Source organism: Engraulis encrasicolus, chromosome 8 (assembly GCF_034702125.1).
Source record: "Engraulis encrasicolus isolate BLACKSEA-1 chromosome 8, IST_EnEncr_1.0, whole genome shotgun sequence".
Classification (NCBI taxonomy): Eukaryota; Metazoa; Chordata; class Actinopteri; order Clupeiformes; family Engraulidae; genus Engraulis; species Engraulis encrasicolus.
In genome coordinates, this window is record NC_085864.1 from 29,304,921 (window position 1) to 29,324,934 (window position 20,014).

The 20,014-nt window shown below is 40.7% G+C and overlaps 3 protein-coding genes across 6 annotated transcripts in view; all 3 read right to left on the minus strand.

The window, feature by feature from the left end:
• cltcb (clathrin, heavy chain b (Hc)) overlaps positions 1-6,122 on the minus strand; it is a 38,872-nt gene extending 32,750 nt beyond the window's left edge. Inside the window, exons 1-2 of one of the 2 annotated variants that reach the window (XM_063205403.1) lie at positions 5,594-6,122; positions 2,534-2,741 (exon numbers count right to left, since the gene is read on the minus strand). In XM_063205403.1, the coding sequence (XP_063061473.1) occupies positions 2,534-2,741; positions 5,594-5,635 (250 nt within the window). In that variant the 5' untranslated portion in view covers positions 5,636-6,122. The remainder of the gene's footprint in view (positions 1-2,533; positions 2,742-5,593) is intronic. The other variant, XM_063205404.1, reaches the window with a different exon arrangement.
• Positions 6,123-6,467: 345 nt separating this feature from the next.
• dhx40 (DEAH (Asp-Glu-Ala-His) box polypeptide 40) lies at positions 6,468-15,785 on the minus strand. 2 transcript variants are annotated; one of them, XM_063204406.1, is made up of 17 exons: positions 15,488-15,785; positions 15,255-15,400; positions 14,817-14,936; positions 13,810-14,040; positions 13,570-13,636; positions 13,319-13,450; positions 12,679-12,778; positions 11,819-11,905; positions 11,428-11,610; positions 11,239-11,319; positions 10,396-10,553; positions 9,869-9,983; positions 9,463-9,571; positions 8,860-8,954; positions 8,708-8,777; positions 8,372-8,600; positions 6,468-7,084 (listed from the first exon to the last, which is right to left on the minus strand). In XM_063204406.1, the coding sequence occupies exons 1-17, from the start codon at positions 15,648-15,650 to the stop codon at positions 6,966-6,968; spliced, it is 2,205 nt and encodes a 734-aa protein (XP_063060476.1). In that variant the 5' UTR covers positions 15,651-15,785; the 3' UTR covers positions 6,468-6,965. The 2 variants fall into 2 exon arrangements, with proteins under 2 accessions (XP_063060476.1, XP_063060475.1); XM_063204405.1 differs by having other exon boundaries at positions 6,468-7,087.
• Positions 15,786-15,990: 205 nt separating this feature from the next.
• On the minus strand, positions 15,991-19,793 carry LOC134453624 (zona pellucida sperm-binding protein 4-like). 2 transcript variants are annotated; one of them, XM_063204409.1, is made up of 10 exons: positions 19,624-19,793; positions 18,996-19,098; positions 18,809-18,911; positions 18,519-18,712; positions 18,313-18,410; positions 17,786-17,916; positions 17,515-17,701; positions 16,658-16,796; positions 16,420-16,486; positions 15,991-16,128 (listed from the first exon to the last, which is right to left on the minus strand). In XM_063204409.1, exons 1-10 carry the CDS (start codon positions 19,629-19,631, stop codon positions 16,028-16,030), a joined length of 1,131 nt encoding a protein of 376 aa, XP_063060479.1. In that variant the 5' UTR covers positions 19,632-19,793; the 3' UTR covers positions 15,991-16,027. The 2 variants fall into 2 exon arrangements, with proteins under 2 accessions (XP_063060479.1, XP_063060478.1); XM_063204408.1 differs by having other exon boundaries at positions 19,606-19,793.
• Positions 19,794-20,014: the final 221 nt, after the last annotated feature.

Consider the following 20,014-nt stretch of genomic DNA (forward strand, 5'->3'; position numbering starts at 1 on the left):
TGTGGCGCTATAACAGAGGGTCCAGTGCAAACTCTAAGGTGAGAAGGTGAGCCCTAGTCATTTCATTGATGGGCTGCTCAAATAATCAAATTTTAAATCAAGATTACAAAATCATTACATCTTAAAATCTCAAATGCAAGAATGTTATCCCAATACATTCTCCAAATAACATTAGACGTGTAAGGCTTTTTGAATGTATTTAATATTAATATAATAATCTTGATTATGATAATCTTGATATGATAATCCAAATAATCTTGACTATGATTTTTTTTCAGTTGGTCTGCAACATGGAAAGCAAAGGAGCAGACAACTTCAAACTCTTTAGAGGTTACTTCAGGTCGACTCAGTGTCTGTGATTTGCAGTGAATTTATTCACCAAACTGATAAACTGTTCTGTGGATTGCCTGGCACCAACTACTTACAGAGGCTGTAAATTAGGAAAAGCTATTTGTTAGGCAGGAAGAGGAGTTATGAAGCTCCTCCCAGCTCAAGCAAGTAATAAATTATATTTGAGTGTTTAGAGTAGGTTAGGGTTCAAAGGGACGAGCATGTTATCACCTTGTTTGACCACCATACCCTATCATCCACATTCTTACTGAGCCAAGTTATTTCCTAAGAAATGTAGCAGTCACATTTCTTATAGCAACACAAAGGTTTTAATCAGCAATGTTACATCTCCCGCTAGGCACTAAGCATCACTTTGGATTGCTACTGTTAATAAGACAATGAATAAACCTGGGTAAATAAATGTTTTCTCTACGAATGGGCTCAATAGTTACCGGAATTCAGGCAATCCCAATTCCAACTACAATAACCTACATACAAACACTTTATAAAAATATGACGTCTTCATGAAAATTATGTCCAAGTTCTGTTGATCAACTCAAGGCAATTTAGCCTTTTTGACCAAAGCAAGAATACAGAACCATCCTTGAACTGTATCGTTCATTCAAGCAACTGCAAAAGCAACAGTGATTTGCGAAACTATCCATATCAGGCTTGTGATCGCCATCCCATCACTCTGTCCAGCTCCCGACATTATGCCGGTATAGCAGTGGGAGAGCGGGGCCAGATCAGACTGAAGCCTGAATGCAAATGAGTGATTCTCTGTATCACACAGAGTTCATCGCTATGGAAATGAACTGTCACTGTGGTTCCATTGCTATGTGTGACACCCATTCCGAAAACTATCATTACTACACTTATGTGGCTTCACAACAGCACTGCTGAAAATATTTTATTGCAGAGGACAATCTGAGGATTTTACTTCAAAAGTAGCTTCAAGCTAGCAGAAGGTCAGTCTGTGAAGGCCCATTTTTATATTTTTCAACTCTAAAAAATTATCAACTGTACAGAAGATGGTGATGATTTAGAGACTGATCATTAATACTGAATGCCCTCCCAAATCAAATCATTTTGACTGCCAAATAGATAATTTTATATAGAAATGTTTACAATCTGAGGTGTACATCTGATCTACTGTATAGTAAAGTACCAGTGTGCACCGCTAATTTGTTTGGAGCTTATGAAAGAGATTATGAAGTCATTCATTATGCTATTTAACACCATATATGTAGCCTGGTTGCTTTTAGCTGGTCAACTCTAAATTGTAATATTTTCTGGTTTGGATCAAACAAGGTACATGTCTTAACACAAGGTATTAATGGATTATAATGAAGTTATATGCTGAATGAAATCCACTACCTACAGAGGGTTTACTTTAAGACGCTAGTGTCGTAGGGTAGATTAATATTCTACTTAGCCTAAGTAGAATGAAGCCGATTCACACAGAGTGATAAGTCTACCTATACAACCTACACGTCTTAACAACACCTTTACAATATCCCTCAAACTATACATCTAGAAAGGATATACCAATACGACATCTAACAACATGTGGCTGCAAACAATCATGTAGGTGCTGTGTATTAAAATCCCCCACAAGTTACATTTATAAAATGTTTACTTCCTTTCACATGCTAATTTAGCTCACATTTTACAACAGGAGTACATTGCCCACAACTCATGATATATAAAGTTTAACTCACCATCTGCAAATATATAAGAAGCAGTAAGGAACAAAAAAAGAACACAAAGCAAAAACAGACAAAGCATTTATGATAGCAAGACATTGGGAATTTACACTTTTACTCAATGCATTATTCTTTTTTTATCACTTATTAAAATGATATATATGTAACAGTATTTTAAAAAAGAGGCCAGTAGAATGTATTTCACAACTGAAAATGGCTAGCCTTTTGAACACACAAGATACAGGAAAGTGGGGATTGAAGGAGCCATGTTCACATCATTAATTACACTCAGTAAGTACTCTGAAACATTGCTCACCACATGGTGACAACTTTTAAGAGATGGCCCTGAACAAACTTTCATACTACATAGTAAAAAATGTAATAATCAAATCATGATCTAAAACAGCTTCATTATGCAACAAGGTGAACACAGCAGAGAGGTGAATTTAATGTCTGTGTTAAGCATAAGGGCAGTTTCAGGAGGCGTGCCACCTTACCTTTAAGTGCGATAACTTTGCTGGCCGGGTTCATTATAGCACTGTCTGCTGAGATGGGCCGTCGGATCGGACTGTTGGGGTCGCTCATGTCAATGATGACTACCTGGGCCTGCTCGCCAACTTTCTCCCGGATGCATATGAATTTGTCTGACTCCATGGTCAGTGTGCTGAACCCAATGTTAGCGGGGTTGATGCCCAGGTTTTGGAGCTGTGGGGCAGACAAGACATTTAAAGCTTCACCATAAGGTGCACACACAAATATAAATATAAAGGGAAAAAATAGCACTACTGATTACTATGCATAATCTAACCTATACACAATGACTGCACAGGCACATACATATCAGTAACTGGCTTGAAAATAAAGCGACAAGAGTGAGTAGCAGCATGAAGTGATTGCAATGGTATTTACAAACACAATTTCAGTATCTAGGCAGCTTAAAAAAATAGATGAACTGGCAAGGTATGATAATGTCAATATAATAATTTGCATAATAGTAGTGATAGATAAGGAATAGAAATTTACAGCAAAGGCAAACTCACAATTTTTCAAACTAAACAGTAATCAACTGTTCAAATACGGCAAATTACACACATGAAAATTCCACTGAATGTACCTAATCTGATAAGTTATGAAAACAAAATGCCATATAGCTCACATTATGTATGCCAACCCATTGAAATGGCATGGGCTTATTTACATAGCACTTCCTGTAGGCTATCAATAATCAAAATCAATAATCAATCAATGCACAAGGGTGTCTTTTCTCACAAAATGATTAATCTAAAATACTACACAGGCTTATTCTTGAAGATCCCATAAAGGTCACCCATTCACATGGCAAGATAATATCTAGTGATTTAGCCTGTGTATGTGTTGGCTAAAGATGTGGCCCTCCGGCTCAGTTGTGATGTGGACGACGCAATTTAGCTTATCCCTTTGACTGATACCATTGGGAAAGAAAAAGTAACTCCCCAGACCATAGTAGTTACATTGTGATAACACCTCGGTGATGGATACATTTGTGTCAAACAGATGCACTGCCCAAGTAGAACTAGATAACAGTACGCTGGTGTGAGATTTCCCATTCCGATCAATAATATGTAGGGCTGTCAAACGATTAATTTTTTTGATCGCGATTAATCTCATAAAAATATGGAAGTTAATCGCGATTAATCGTTATTTATTTTACATTTTTTAAATGGTTAGTTTGCAATTCAAGATAGTTGAAACCATTAATGCACAGTATTTCTGATCACTATGTCTTCTTTGGCATAAAACAAGGATCGAGACAAAGACTGATTTGTTTTGCCTTTCAGGCCATTCATTTATTTTTTTCCAATACTTCTTAGTTCTTAGAACTCAATATCATCTTAAACATTAATGTTAATTTAAAAAAATCATACATAAAAGTAATTCTTCACCTATAAGGATAAGAGTTTAGTCAAGTAGTTGCCAATAACTGTCAAATAATTGCAAAGCTGTAACAATGTTTTACATTTTTCAGAACTGCCCCACACAGTTTCCCCAATTTTTAAATGGCAGTAGCGCATGTCTTGCGCAAACACCTCAAAAAGAGAAGAAGAAGTAGGGGACAACGCCCCTTGAGCACACGCTTTTGCATTGAGTGGGCGTGGTTTGCGATATCTTCGTTTGATTCAGTATTTTTGACGCGACCTGTGACGCGACCACAAAATGCGGAAGTAGCCACTTAGCGTCTTTGTCTCAAGGCGTGCGAGTTGAGTTTGTGTTGTTATCAGCGAACTATCAGCGAGCTATTTCATCATGGCTAGTGAGAAGTTGAATCGTGACGAAGTTCTGAGCATGTTATTTGCCTATTCTGACTCTGAAGGACAGTTTTTATCTCACGAGGATGATAAATGATCGAACGAGCACTCTTTGTTAGCTTGCGCTCCCTCCATTCGGCCCCCGGTGATGCGGGTAGCCACCTATCCGGACGCAAACGCAATAATCCTGGGATCAGACAAACACTGTTCACCAAGCAGCACACACACTCATTCTGTCCCTCTTTCTGACTTCTACTGGGTGGATGGCAGCGGCGAACGTGGCCATATCTCCGTATGGAGAGAACGCACGGTGAAGAGAAGACGCATAGGCAACCCTAAAACTACATTAATATTTTAGACTCGTTGTTGGCAATCAGACTGGTCACAGTGTTTTGACTGTCTTTGTAAGAGTTATACAAATCAGTAAAACAGCAAATAAAGACGAAAGAGGTGGCGATATATTTCTCTCAAATGGGGGAGAGGGTGGAAGGGCGCTGCGCTCTCCACGCGAGGGGGCAGGGATTGTGTTCCTGATCGGCTTCAGGTGTCAGGCTATAACGTAGCCGAATTACATTGGACACAATACTATGGACATAATACTTATGATGTCATACCCATTATGTTGACAGTTTGCCCATTAGTTTTGTGAAATGTAAGTGACAAACTGTAGAAGTCACTGAGCTAGACTGTGCCATAATCAACCATTTTACTGCCCAGACAGTGCTAAGCCGACTACTAACAAATGAGCTGCATATGGACGGTAGAAGTGGGGAGATTCTGGCGAAGTCTGATCGCGATTAAAAAAAATATTCGCGATCAAGAATGTTATTAATCTAATCGCGATTAACGCGTTAATATTGACAGCCCTAATAATACGTTGTAGCATGTTTACAACTAGCGCGAGCTAGCACGATATCATTACTCTTTTATAGTTACCTGCACGACACAATATCAGAGCTTAAAATGGGGTAAACTAAACATAAGAACATACGCTACGCTATTGTAGGAATAAATACATCATGAATTATTGAGATCGTCTTTATTTCAAACGATGGAGGATGGGAGGTCATTCATTTCATTCCTCTTGGTTAGCTAGCTAGTCTGCTAAAGTTAGCCAACTAACGTTAGGGCTGTCAACAGGGGAAGGAGCGCAGTTCAACCAGCTGGATATTTAGCTGGCTGCAGCCATCACTTTCATTTCGTCCATTCAAAACATGTAAGGGCTTTCGGTTTGTGTCACACAATAAAGGCTTTGTTCTTGTTAAAACAAACCTGCAAATGCTCCTGGAAGCGGATAGGTAGGATTTGAGCCATGGCTGTTCCTCTCTGCTTTCAATCCTCCCGGCCGGAATCCTGAATATTCTAGCGAGTGGGTTACAGCGACGACCTCCTCCACAGACGCGGTCAGTCGCAGCCAGTCAAAATGAGGAGACACAGGTGAATATCGGTTAACTGGGGGTTCACTAATGTTGGTTTTGCGGTGACAGTCACTCCGCCGGATGTTTGTGCTCTTCTCCACCGCCTTTTAGAAATTCAGCGGCCCCAGCGCCTCACTCCGAAAACCCGCAATGGCGGCGGAAGCTGCTAGCTAGGAGGAGATTCAGTCCGGAAGCCGCAGACTGGGACCTCTGCGGCGGAAGGACACAAGAAATGAATTGGACGGTAGTGATGTTGGAGTTAGCAAATATTGACAGCACAATAATAATTACATACTTCTTCTCGTTATTCACACAATGGTATGCTAGATTATATATGAGATTTTACACCTGCGCAATTTCTAGATTTTTTTTGCCACATCATTCAGCCTCTTAGCTGTACGTCAGTTCCGGGTAGCGCACTGACCTGGCACTTGACAAGTCATGGGACGAAAGAATTGAAAGGGATTGTTGTCCTCATATTTTGCTTTTACAAGGACTTCTATGAGGCAACTTTGAGTCAAAATGTTTAAGTAATTAAAATAGCAAAACCAAAAAGAAAACTGCTATATGTGAATCCAAATGACTGAGACACAGGATCAATGTGCATCACTATAATAAACCCATCATGTGGACTCCCAGGTGTTTTTTGTGGGACATAAGGACCACAGCATGGATTATCTGATATTTCTGAAAATTAGAGCTGTGAGCATGCTTACCCTTCAACCATTGCAATATTTCTTCTTCAATAAACATTTTCAATGGTAAACACCCACCCACCACACATTTAAAAGTACAACCAACTGATAAAAGTAAGCTCACTCATGTGCAGCTTTATTTTCCCGCTTTAATTGAAATATACAATTAAAAAACACAAAAATAAAACAGATTCAGTTTTTTTTTTTAAAAAGACATAGAAACAAAGAAGGTTCCGTTATATCCACAAAACAGAATAAAAATATATAAAATATATTCAGTAGTATATACACTATGATACAGTCAGAAAAGCAGGCATCACTCCCATTGCTGAACCGATGTAGTTGACGAGGTGGCAGGTTCGCGGCCCGAGGGGGACGAGCTGTGCAGGAACACCTCTGTCACATATACACTATGATACCAGAGATATTCTCTCTAATCTCTCTGATGATAGTCAGAAAAGCAGGCATCACATGGATTCCATTAATGATTACTACTATTGTTGATGGCGTTTGCTGTATAGATGGCCGTTATCAAAGTTTTTTTCCTTGCTGTCTTTCTTGCTTCCGTTGCAAGTACCGAGCGCGTGCATCTGTGATGGAACTCTCGTCATTCCGCTTCTCAAGCTTTTTGGAGGCATCTTCTGATGATTCTGCTGAGAGTAGGCATAAATGCATAAAAGCATTATGAAACATGCAGCACAAAATTGAGAGAACACTTTCCCACAGTCAATTTGTAGCCATTTATGTAAATGCAAAATGGTATTATTTGCTTAGACTGTACAGTACGCACCTTGTCCAAGGCCCAGCCATATGTTACAGTAAACACTACTGTAATTATTATTGTTACAAACTGTGTGAAACTGTACTTTATGAGGTAAGATTGGTAACACTTTACAAAAACAGTCCCTTCAAGGGACATTGTGTGAGATTTTTAGTTGTTTATTTCCAGAATTCATGCTACCCATTCACTAATATTACCTTTTTCATGAATACTTACCACCAGCATAACATTCTAAGTATTCATTATGACTGGAAAAATTGCACTTTTCATACATGAAAAGGGGGATCTTCTACATGGTCCGACATTTTGAATTTCCAAAAATAGCCGTTTTTAGCTGCAAAAATGACTGTGCTTGGACCATACTAGAAAATATTTGTTTAATACTTAGTAAACTTTCATGTAAAGATCAAATTTGGCAGTAGGCAGCCCAATTTCAATAAGCAGCATAGTTGCAGTACCTTGTTTGACCATTTCCTGCACAGTGTCCCTTTAAAAAGCTTTATTAGCAATTATTAATGAACTTATAATAAACAAAGCACTAACAAATGTTTGTCAACGAGTATAATAAAACGTCTACAGCTGCACAGTGAAGTGGTAATCTGCTCCTCCCGAATGAGTTTGATATGCTTTGCCTGCCTGACACTTCTGTATATCTAGGGGTTCCATCTCTGTTGCCCTTTGGATGACAAACTCTCAGGACTGTTGGGCTTCACCGTGTCTGCAGTGTTGACATAATATTTCACACTCATTTACAAATATTTGTAAATGTTTTGTTGATTAGTTAATTATTATATAACTATTTATAAGTGTTTATAAAGCTTTTCAAAGACTGTTATTTACCGATTAATTCTAACAGGGGCAGTAAAGTAGGAGAATATAATTTATTAATGAAGTGAATGAAAAAAATGATAAAATAGGGGGTGCTGTGGCGCAGCGCGCTACGCCCCCCACATTTGGGCTTGCATTGCCCATGGGGACCCCGGTTCGAGTCCGGCCGGGGTCATTTCCCGACCCTGCCCCATCTCTCTCTCCCAGTCATTTCCTGTCTACTCTCACACTGTCCTATAATAATAAAGGCCAGCCGTTTGAGTCAACGATGCGCATGCATTCATGAGGACGTCGACTCTGAACGGGTCTATGGTTCTAAGTTACTCACCAGCAGGTCTTTTAGCTGCTTCTCTGGATTCCCACTTGGCTACCTCTTCCTCTGTTACCTCCTCTCGTGCCACACTGCTCAGCTCGTACGCATCCACCTCATGCAGCTTAGGCAACAGGTCCTTCACCCAGTCGTAGCGAATGGGGCACACTGTTCGCACAAACATCCGCGAGGTGGCCAGCACATCGTGGAAGATGACCCAGTCCAGCTGGGACTCCATGCCAAAGAGCTGTGGACAGATGGACACAGGGACTGTTAAGCAGAGGTAATGGACAATCCAAGAACAGCATTAAACACACCAGGAAGAAGATAAAAAAACAAAGTGATCATTCGTACCACTGAAGAGGGATGAATCACTACGTTGGATCCATGTCCGTCCATTGTGCAAAACGCCTTCCCTATAGACCTGGGAAAGAAAACAAGAATGAGCGGCAGTCTCAAATAACACTAATAGAAATGCTCTCGGAAGTGTGTTCTTTGCAAAATACCTCCTGGCAACATTGGTGAAGTAGCCAACGCACAGACACCTTCTGAAGACCTCACTCCTGCTGCCATCCCATTTCTCCTTCTCAATCACTCCCTGCTACTCAAAACAAACAAACAAACAAACAAACAAACAAACAAACAAAAACAAGCACAATCAGAGATGGTAAACTGGGCACTATTCCAAGAACAAGGTCAAGTGATAAACCTGGCTGAATAGACTAATAGACAGTCCACAGGTGGCATTTAGTTGAGCAAATGAGGACCCCAGGCTCTTCTACCATTAGATGATTTACCATTACCTTAAGGTCAGCTTAACCTCATTCAGTACTGAACGAGCTTCTTGGCCCAAACATGGGCAATGCTGTGGGCAACTTCATTCTGGATTCTAATGAAAGTTTAATGTAAGCATTCCATTCCCCATACAAGTCTACAAAACAAATTTAGCACCAATCAGCCCATTCAGGACAGAGTTGTAGACAAACATACTGACTGGCCAGGCCAAACACCTCTAGGGGAGCAGGTAAATAAATACAGACAAATCATGTGTGAAATGGATAGATGTGGCGTGTTGTCTTCTAGACGTTGACGTTTGGATGACAAATTACCTGTTTTAGTCGATGTAGGATAACTCTGAGCTGAGTGTCCACACTGAGTGCAGATTTGACAGCCCTCCAGTGAATCCAGTTGTCTCTGCACCAGGCAGACGGAGTATCACTGCTCCAACAAAGGATGGAAGGAAAGATGGAGACATTTTAACACAAGACGAAAACACCAGGATTATGATACGAAGAAAAATCAAAATCCAAATTGGCTGAATCTAAAGTGCTCTTTGTGATGATAGAATTAATTTTACTTTAAATGCACTTTAACATAGAAGATATGTATTCAATATTTAAAATCCGTTTGAAAATGCTCCAAAGTTTAACTGCACCTTAACATAGAAGAGATGTATTAAATATTTTTTAAAATAATTTTGAAAATGCTACTAAGTTTAAATTCACAAACACGCACCTTGCTTTGCATTTTTCAAACACATTAAGGAGCATAGCGAAGTCATTACTGCTGCCAGCCTCTGAGGCGAGCTGCCTGTGTTTCTGCTCAGCTTCCTTCTGCGTCTCTGGTTTTCCTGTGTGATAAATGAAAAAAGTGGTGATGCACGTCCACAATGCAGAATGTCCATGAAGCAGAGATGAGAAAGCAGGCTTTAGGAACTACAGTCTAGTATCATGCATTTATCCCAGCCATTCACTGAACCATTTGACTGCAATCAGCACAAGCTTTCAGATAGATTGACTTAATTTGTGAAATCCCCTTGTAACAATCATGTAACAACAGCTTGTCACATTACTAGGTACATTCCAAATTGTTTGGAAAAGTGTAATTTGCAGCAACTTCATTTTCCCTACAAATGAGGTGAATTACTGTATCCGTTCACTGACATCAGACATGATGCTCGCTTTACATTAATGACAACATTAAAATGTCTTGAAGCTTTTGCACAATAATTGATGGTGGATTTGCACGTTCTGTTCCCCCACCTGGGCGAATGAAGATGTTTTCCACAGAGAGCATGGCAGCCACAGGGAGCATGAGGTCCTCACAGTCCAGGGCTGCAGCCTTCAGCAGTGCTCTCGTCAGCCCAGGCTGCAGCGGGAACTCCACCATCAGCTTACCCAGACCGCTCACCTGGCCTCTCCTGCCACAGGAAATACAGTTGGACAGAAATGCTTAAGAGTGTGGGTTTTTGGGGGTGCTGTGGCGCAGCGCGCTAGGCCCCCCACACCTGGGCTTGCATGCCCATGGGGACCCCGGTTCGAGTCCGGACGGGGTCATGTCCCAACCCTACCCCATCTCTCTCCGCACTCGCTTCCTGTCGCACCTTCACTGTCCTATCCGAAATAGAGGCCCAAAAAGCCCATAAAAATATCTTTAAAAAAAAAAAAAAAAACCATTCTACAAAAAGAACATGTTCTGTAACAATGCAAGATTCTAAAATTCCAAATTGTATGGCGCCCAGAATTCTATAGAACTCTCACTGCCTGAACATTCCCGTCACACCGGTGTGTCAGTACACTCTTAAAGGTTAATATTAATGGAGTCACAGACACATGTACAATATTTCTCAGTGTGAAGTGCCCTAGTCTTGCTAGGACGAGTAACGCCCATTTATCTCTTCTGTCGCCGGTTCCTCCAAAGTCAATTACTTCCATCGCCATTGTCACTCTAATCGCTTTTGGTGTGTTTGTGCCATTAGAATATCTCGCTTTTGCCTCAACACCTAAATAACTTAAAGATTTTTCCCCACAGGCGGATTCAAGAAGAACACAATCAGATCAGTTAATTTCATCTAATTTATCCATCAAAGATGAGGGAATACGTACCTGTCTATTGCATCATATTGATAAAGCTGCTTCAAAGCCGTCAATATGAGTTTCTCTTCTGGACGGTCCAAATATGGAAACCTTGAGCAGAATGTGAATGAAGAAATGAAATATTATTTTCTCAATTTATTCCTATACGAGTTGTTATTTGTGTGATTTGTGTGAATGTGATTTGCGACAGTCACATACCTGATGACATCATGAACACCCAGGCATTTGAGCGTGAGGACGACCCCAGTGAGACTGGTCCTCTGGATCTCGGGGATGGTGTACTCCGGCATACACTTCTCCCAGAAGTCTTTGCTGTAGATGCGGAAACACTTCCCTGCCGAGGTTCTCCCCGCCCTCCCAGCTCGTTGCTGGGCCTCACTCCTGTACAATGAGCACAACGATATACACAGTCCAATGACTTTTTGTAGCTTAGGTCTCCTCTCGTGTGTTGGCGGGGTAAGACCATCTAGGCCAAGTGTCTTAAACATTTTTTTCTGACCAGCAGGATTTGTAAAACAATCAATTTAATTTTATCTCAACTAGATTTCAGATGGAAAATACTTTGATCAGGGTTTGATCCGTTACTTACTTTGAGATAGGAACAATCTCCAGTATGTCCATGCCAACCCTCGGGCTATGGTTTAGCTGTTTCACAAACCCACTGTCCACAATATACCTGGGAGCAAGACACAAATTAAACATGTACATAACCAATGTCCAAGATTGCCTCTTACGAGAAGCTGTGCTACAGAATGATAAACAAGGAGGATGTCTATGTGAAAATTTGGGGGCCTTATTTAGACATTCTACAGTAAGCCATAGGCCATACTTTTTCTGTCGTTTTTTTTTTCCTTCTTTCTCTGTCTTTCTTTTTTGCGGGATTTGTTAACATTCAGTGGTATATAAAAGTATACAGTTACACTCATTTTCATACACATATACTGTACAGTGTTTAGCTTTGTTAGTCTGTGTCTGTCTGTAGTCCTCCCTGTTCACCTGTGGTTGTTCAGTGTGTGTCTTGTTCCATGTATTTGTGAAAAAAACAATAAAAAGTAAATTACAAAAAAAAAATAAAAAAAACATGTACATAACCACATCAAACCACTATTGATTACTGAATTGAGGTACAAAAAAATGCAAACTACTACTCGTGTTGTCAGAGGTATTCTTAATTAACTTCACGCTACAAATAAATATAATTAAATTAATGAGTCATTGTATACATGGCTTCTAAATGTTTGTTTTCCCCTGACTGCGCGAAACTAACTGCGCACAACTCAACCTCTGATTGGTGGAGACTCACGTGGTTGGCTGCCAGTGTCTTGCCCCTCCTCACAATTTCGTGTTTACAAACACGGTGAACCCATATACAGTTGCTTGCTTTTGCTTGTGTCATCTGTAAATGGTCTATATTTGCAAAAACAAAAAAACAGCCGGTTGGTCTCTCACTTTATTCCGTTGATGGTGAGGGATGTGGCTGCGATGTTGGTGGCCACCACACACTTTCGGATGCCCTCAGGAGGAGGCTGGAATATCTGCTTCTGCTGATCTGAGAAATAGTAAGGCCCAACTTACAACCAGAAACTCCTTAGGATGACTCACAATTCCACACATTGGTTTTAGCAAAAAGTATCTAGCATTTTTCTTACATTTCCTAAATGTATAGAGCAGTATAAGGGTCAATGATGCTTTAATAGTAGGTCAGGGTGGTGCAACCACAGCTAATGGTACTATTGTATGGATGGAAAAGATTTGTTATTGGATTTTTAAAGGAGCATATTCAGAGCAGCATGTTAATTACCATTTAGTAATTCATTTATAGGCATTCGCTGTGGTTGTACTACCTGACGTCTGAGCCCCCCCCCCACCCCCAAAAAAAGACGCCATTAATCTGATTGATGGATGATGACACTACTGTTAAGAGAAGTCGACAGGTGGGGACAAAGGGGTCTCTTGTCCAGGGCCCAGTGAGAGGAGGCCCAGAATTGGATCCTTATTACATCGATTGTATGTATTGGGTTCAGGCCCTTTCAGATGTCTTTGTCCCAGGCCCAGCCGAAGCTGTCAGTGGCCCTGCTATTGTTATTACCTGTTGGCATGGCTCCATATAAGGGTAGGATGAGAAGCCCCTCCACAGAGGAATCATTGACGTCATATCTGTAGTCTATGGCCTCTGCTTTCTGGTAGAGCATATCACAGGCCTTCTGGATTTCAGACTGACCTGTACATTTTGGTAATACACAGATATGTATTAAGATTAGACCTAAAAGATAATGGTATAAAAAATGATGATATACCTGATCACTCACGGTACATGTGTACTTGTATAGTTTCTCCTACCTGTCAGAAACACCAGAATGTCTCCAGCCCTCTCATTGGTATGGACATCAAGAGCCACCTTCACAACCTGTCCAATGATAAACAGACACATTTTGCATTCTATAATTACGTCTATAACAATGACATTACTGCATATTCATGTGTAACCACAACAGCACAATCAACATGCAATAGCACTATTCACGAATATGACATTGCTAAAAAAACACACACACAAACACACACTGTTTTACTGCCCACCTCTTTGATATAAGCTGAGCTTTCAGTGTCTTTGGGTCCAATCAGGTTAAGAAATGTTTCAGTGACTGGGAACGTTCGACCAGGGATGGAGAACACTGGGCAGTGTCCAAGGAACGAAGAGAGCTTTTCCGTTTCCAGGGTTGCAGACATGACAACCACCTTCAGGGGCACAGAGCGGCCATGGGAGCCGCCTTTGGACATGGTCTTCTTCAGAAGTCCTATCAAGATATCCTGCAAATAGAAAGACCAAGATGGTTGTTTTTTTGTTTTTGGATTGTAACACAATACTGGTATAATCCCCAGTGTGAAGATTGGACCATTTAAGGTTCTGCTAATTTCGTCATACATATCATAAATTGTCATGTCCATTTTAATTCTTATAAGAAGACAGTGCAACCTGTTAGATGTAGCTACGTACGGTAAGCCTCCTTAAACTCCTTAAAACTAGACTGTCAAATCAATGAGTCTACACTGCCATGCTGATGCACATTTACGGTCTGTTAATGTGAAATATTAAAGTACTTCTCATTCACAGCGCACATATTAAAATTGTGATTTCATTATGAATGGAAATCACACCCATCACATAAAGCAGGGGTCAGGAACCTTTTTGGTGGAGAGAGCCATAAACGCCAATTTTTTAAAAATACATTTTCATGAGAGCCATACCATTTTAAAAACACGCAATGCAATCAAAAGCATGCATTTCAATTAAGCCCAACAATTTTAGAGTGTACTGTCAAGTTATTACTTTTATTGATAACAGTTAAGTATAGGGTTGCCAACTGTCAACTTCATTATGGCGAGAGGGTCTAGGAGAATTTTGTAGTTCTTAGATGTAATTTCCTAGGAGCCATGTACAGTTCCCAAAAGAGCCACATGTGGCTCTAGAGCCATAGGTTCCTGACCCCTGACATAAAGTAACTAAAGACCAAATCAATTGTCCATTCAAGAATGAACATTCCTGTAGATCTACTCAAGGGGCGTATTGAGCAAACTCAACATACCGTGTTTAAACTCCTCTCGTGAGCCTCATCTAGGATGACAACACTGTACTGCGTGAGGACTGGATCAGCCAGAATCTCCCGCAGCATACAGCCATCGGTCATGTATTTGATAATGGTGTTCTGTGGGTACAAAATAAATGCACATCAATGATTGATTAGTCACACTCTGGCTGTCACTCACAGATATATCTCCTTGCACGTAACTATTTGAACCTTTTCATACATAAACTCGGTTATACCTTTTTATACCCAAAAGTATGGCTTTAGAAGCTTGAATCACCGACCAGTAATGTATGTCCAATGTAAAAATGTAAATGCTAACAAAAATGGGGTTGAGGGCTGCCCCCTCTTATATTTCAATCCCAACAAGGCATAGCTGGCATGAACCCTGATATAATCACGCCGTGGTCAAGCAAGTGCATGATCAAGGGGTCTTACTTTGGATGTGCAGTCATCAAAGCGCACTTGATACCCGACTTCCTCGCCAAGTCTCAATCCCATCTCCTGGGACACTCTCTGTGCAACTGTGATGGCTGCTACTCTGCGAGGCTGTGTCACTGCAATTTTGCCACCTTTCCAAATACCTGGAGAAGCAGGCAGAGTAACATGTCATCTGTGTATAACTTACATTATTTGGTAGCATGTTTGACAGATAAAGAGTTCGTTGTTACCTGCATGGTAAAGGTACTGAGGCAGTTGTGTTGTTTTCCCACTGCCAGTCTCGCCAGTCACCACCAAAAATATGTTGTCTTTCACAGCTTTGACGAGCTCCTTCTTGAACTGATATATGGGTAGCTTACACGCCTCCGAAGAATATGATACGTGTCCTGACATTGTCCCAAGATAGTAATGTAACGTTGATATACTTTAGTAGAGAGTAAAACAATCCAGTACAGCTACTGTGTTCATAATTTCCACAATTTCTCAGTTTCCGGTTTTGCTCTTTTTCTTTTGTCAGTAAGTAAATAAAGAATTAGACACTTATCTTTGTCGCCACCATCTGGATTGGAGTTGTAGTGTTGTAATGTCACTTCAGGTTACAAAGACCGTAGACTAGTCCTATTTTTTCTATAGAACACTTTTACTTGGGCTACTAGTTGCCACTTGCCACATAATTATTTCATGGATAATGTATTCATAGGTTAGAGAGAAAAAAGAATTCACTGTTACCAAATAAATATTTCATAATTTTATTATTGCAGCACTTCAGGCTATCCCAATAGAAGGGGGCCTTCAGAAATAGTAGTGGGCCTATCGTGAAAGTCCATATTCAGTCCATATTCTTCTCCCTTGGTCTTTTGGTGTGCTGGTGCTGAATTAAAACAAACACACACACACACACACACACACACACACACACACACACACACACACACACACACACACACACACACACACACACACACACACACACACACACACACACACACACACACACACACACACACACACACACACACACATAACATTTACTACCAGTGTAATGATAATCTGGCTGGCAGTGAAACTAATTTGAATGAAAATAATAAAAAAAAATTAATGTGTTATTCATCAGTGAAAAACGCAGCACACAATTTGTCTGCCCTCACATGCACTGACTCACCCAGGCTGCAGTTGGGTACACAGCATTTAGTTCCTTTGCAGACCTCAGCATTACAGTGTATGAACACCTGCAAGGAAAACGGTTTTCTCAGCTCTTGAAAAAGGTATTTTTTTCTTATACTGTCTATGCCACCTATCTGGGTTAATTAATGAAAGACATATGCCATCAACTGATTGAGAATAAATATGAATTTGGGAATGTTTTTTTGTTGAAAAATGTAATGAGCTGGGTGACATACTTTGCTTTGAAACTCATTGGATTTTCCGAAAGAGAACATTCTGAACATGAACCACTTGTGATGCTGTGGATACTTCACTGCCTCCCCACGTGTCACTTGCAGGACCTCAGTGTTGTAGCTGTCCTCATCAGAGGGACACCTGCCATGTGGAGAACAAAACTGCAGAATTGGACCTAAGAACAAAATAGCGCCATCTGCTGTTGAATTTTTAATACTGTAATGTAGCAGATGCTCAAACCAGGGCCCGTAACTTGGAAAGGCATAGACACAGTCCAATGTCATGTCTTTGGTCCAGCCATTCACAAAATCAGCTGTTCTAATCAGCATAAATGTTCATCAGGCAAAGGGATTAACTATTGAAATCACCTGTGCTGAATACATAGAATGTGACCAATCTTCAGGGAAGCAGACAGTGGGGGCACACGGGTCAGTCGTCAAAGACAGAGGGGCCCCAGAATTGAGTCTTAAATCACATTATCTGCATTTGGTGGGGGGGCCCTTTCAGATGACTGTCCTGGTCTCGGACAAAGCTGTCAGCAGCCCTCAATCTACGTCCTATAGTGTAGCGTCCTACTTCCTGTATGAGTTCTGGCCTCTACCCTCAACCCTGTCAAAGGATTCGAGGGAGAGTGGAAGAATCAACCACCGCATGCAGCCTTAATTCTCCATCTCGTTCTCGCCTTTGAGCATAAAGTGCATGAATGCACAATTTTAGCCTACTTGAAAAATACATGTTGAGTTCGGCCTGTGACTTTGATTTTGGCCCCCTGTGAATTTGAGTTTGACATCCCAGGTCTAGACTTCACTTCTTAAGTCAGATTGCTCATCATGACTGTGTGAAATGATAGCAGCAGTACCCATCACTGAGTAGATTCCATCGACTGTGGTGTTGGGAGTCACTAGTCGGGGTTGCCCAACAGTCCCTCAAGCAGAGCACGAGGGCCTCATCATCCAGCTTGAGGAGAAACACGTCTACAAAAACAGGATCTCCCAGCATGTACTTTGTCGAATCGCTTTTCTTGTGAAATAAGTTGTATGACGCATCTGAAAAGAAAATATGGGATGTTGAATAACAATGACTTCCTCATAGTGAGAGGAAATGTTCTAATATTCCACTTAAATCTATACCTTTGGCAAATCTCATTCCTACGCGAAGCAGCCCCTCATTTCTCATAGTTGGGGGCTGAACAATGGGTTTCTGGACTGCTGTCTTTAATGTGGTTGTACCATGGAGGATGTAGGTGCACTGTAGAGTGAATCTGCACAGACACTTTACTTGTCATGAGTATGAATCTTGGGCTGCGTTCCAATATGCGACCTTGCGTCCTCTACTAGTGCTTGTGGCCTTGTACCAGGAAGTAATATGTCATGATGACATCACTGACAACAGCATTATATTTCAATATCTCGCAAAAGCTCAATTGTAAAGTCATTTTCTCATTTGCAAACTGGATGGTCAATGAAGAACAGTCCCCCCAAAAAAATTTTGGCTAGGCTGACAGCGGGAAAACTTATTTGTTTTCTCCACGGAGGAGGGGCTGGGAGGTGGGGCAAGGCCACAAGCACAAGTGGAGGACGCAAGGTTGCATATTGGAATGCATCCTTGGACTCATTAAAAAAATGGTTGATGGTTTTTGTCAATGGTGAATCCTTACATGAACGGGGGATCCCGAAATATCGACCCATGTTCCAGATGATAGACTTGAATTCCTCCAACTATGTTTACCCAGTAGGAAATGTATCCACCAAAAAACTTACACAAAAAAAATAATTTGAGACATTTCAGAACAAAAAGTATGAACATGATACAAATGATAAAGCAATATTTGAATGGAGAGTGCTGAGAGCTACGCTATCAAACCTTGAACTTTGCACCGCAGCCTGTGATTGGGAATTGAAAGACCACTGACTGCTTGCTTCTGAACGTGGGCTTGCAAGCAGCACTTCTGTTGTAGGCCACATGAACTTTATCCAATTCCAGTAAAGGAACTGTGGCGTTTCTTTGGATGACGATGTGAAAGCCCTCTTTGTCACAGTAACCTACACTCTGTTGCTCTGCAAGATCAAACCAGTACATATCCAAGTGATATTTGAGACATTCAAGTGGACTTCTAGTAGAGATCTTAGACATCTAAAGTCAATGCTGCTCACCACTTAGCAACATCGGTTGAATGCTACTTAGGAGGCCCGCCGGTAGGCCCAAGTTGACTTCAGCAATTTCTCCATTTTGATTAAGGTCCTTTGTACCTAACCCCTAATAATGTAAAAATGGTATTTTTCAGACTAGCTATGTTGGTGCTGGTGATGTTTGTATTAATGCCCCAAAGAGTTGGCTTACCTCTGAAAATTGGTCTTTGTCATGTAGAGCAACAAAAATGAGAATGAAAAGTTCAAATCGAAGTGGTTTGCTCATGACTGGCCCGTGAGATGATGAGATGCCACTTCAACAAAGTCATAAACAACCCAGGTGAGACCAAGTTAGTAAGATGGTAAGATGGCTAAATAACCTTTAGGTAGTGGTAAATCATGTAATACAAGAGTCTGGAGTCATTTTTTCTTAAAGGGACACTGTGCAGGAAATGGTCAAAAAGGTACTGCAACTATGCTGCTCATTGAAACTGGGCTGCCTATTGCCAAATTTCATCTTTAACATGAAAGCTTAGGCTACTGAGTAATAAACAAATATTTTCTAGTATGGTCCAAGTACAGTCATTTTTGCAGCTAAAAATCGCTATTTTTGGAAATTCAAAATGGCGGACCATGGATAAGACCCCCCTTTTCATGTATGAAAGGTGCAATTTTTCCAGTCATAATGAATACTTGGTGTTGGTGAGTATTCATGAAAAAGGTAACATTAGTGAATGGGCAGCATGAATTCTGGAAATAAACAACTAAAAATCTCACACAGTGTCCCTTTAACTAAATGGGGTACCTATTAGCAGATTTACCGCTTCATGCAGGTTAACTCAGCCATCACTTAACCATGTTGTTGGAAAGCCCATTATTTCTCTCTCATGCTGGAGATCATTCCAAGTAGGCCGATGTTCTTACTTAAACAAGGTGCTCCACGAAAGCAGAAAAATACACTAAACTTTTGCCACTAATTCAAGCAGAATGAAACATATATCATCATCATCATCATATTTGGAAATACAAAGAAGTCCACTCTATGGGTGAAGATCAAAAAGCCATGTTTTGTCTGTGCTGTGGACCATGAAATCAATGGTCGCAGGTGATTTCACCAATTAACTAATTAGCATGATCTGTGTGCTCATTAAGATCAGGTGGTTCCAAACATTGTTGGAGTATTTGCCATTGAAGAGCTTGATGCTCACATGATTATGACAATCAACCAGA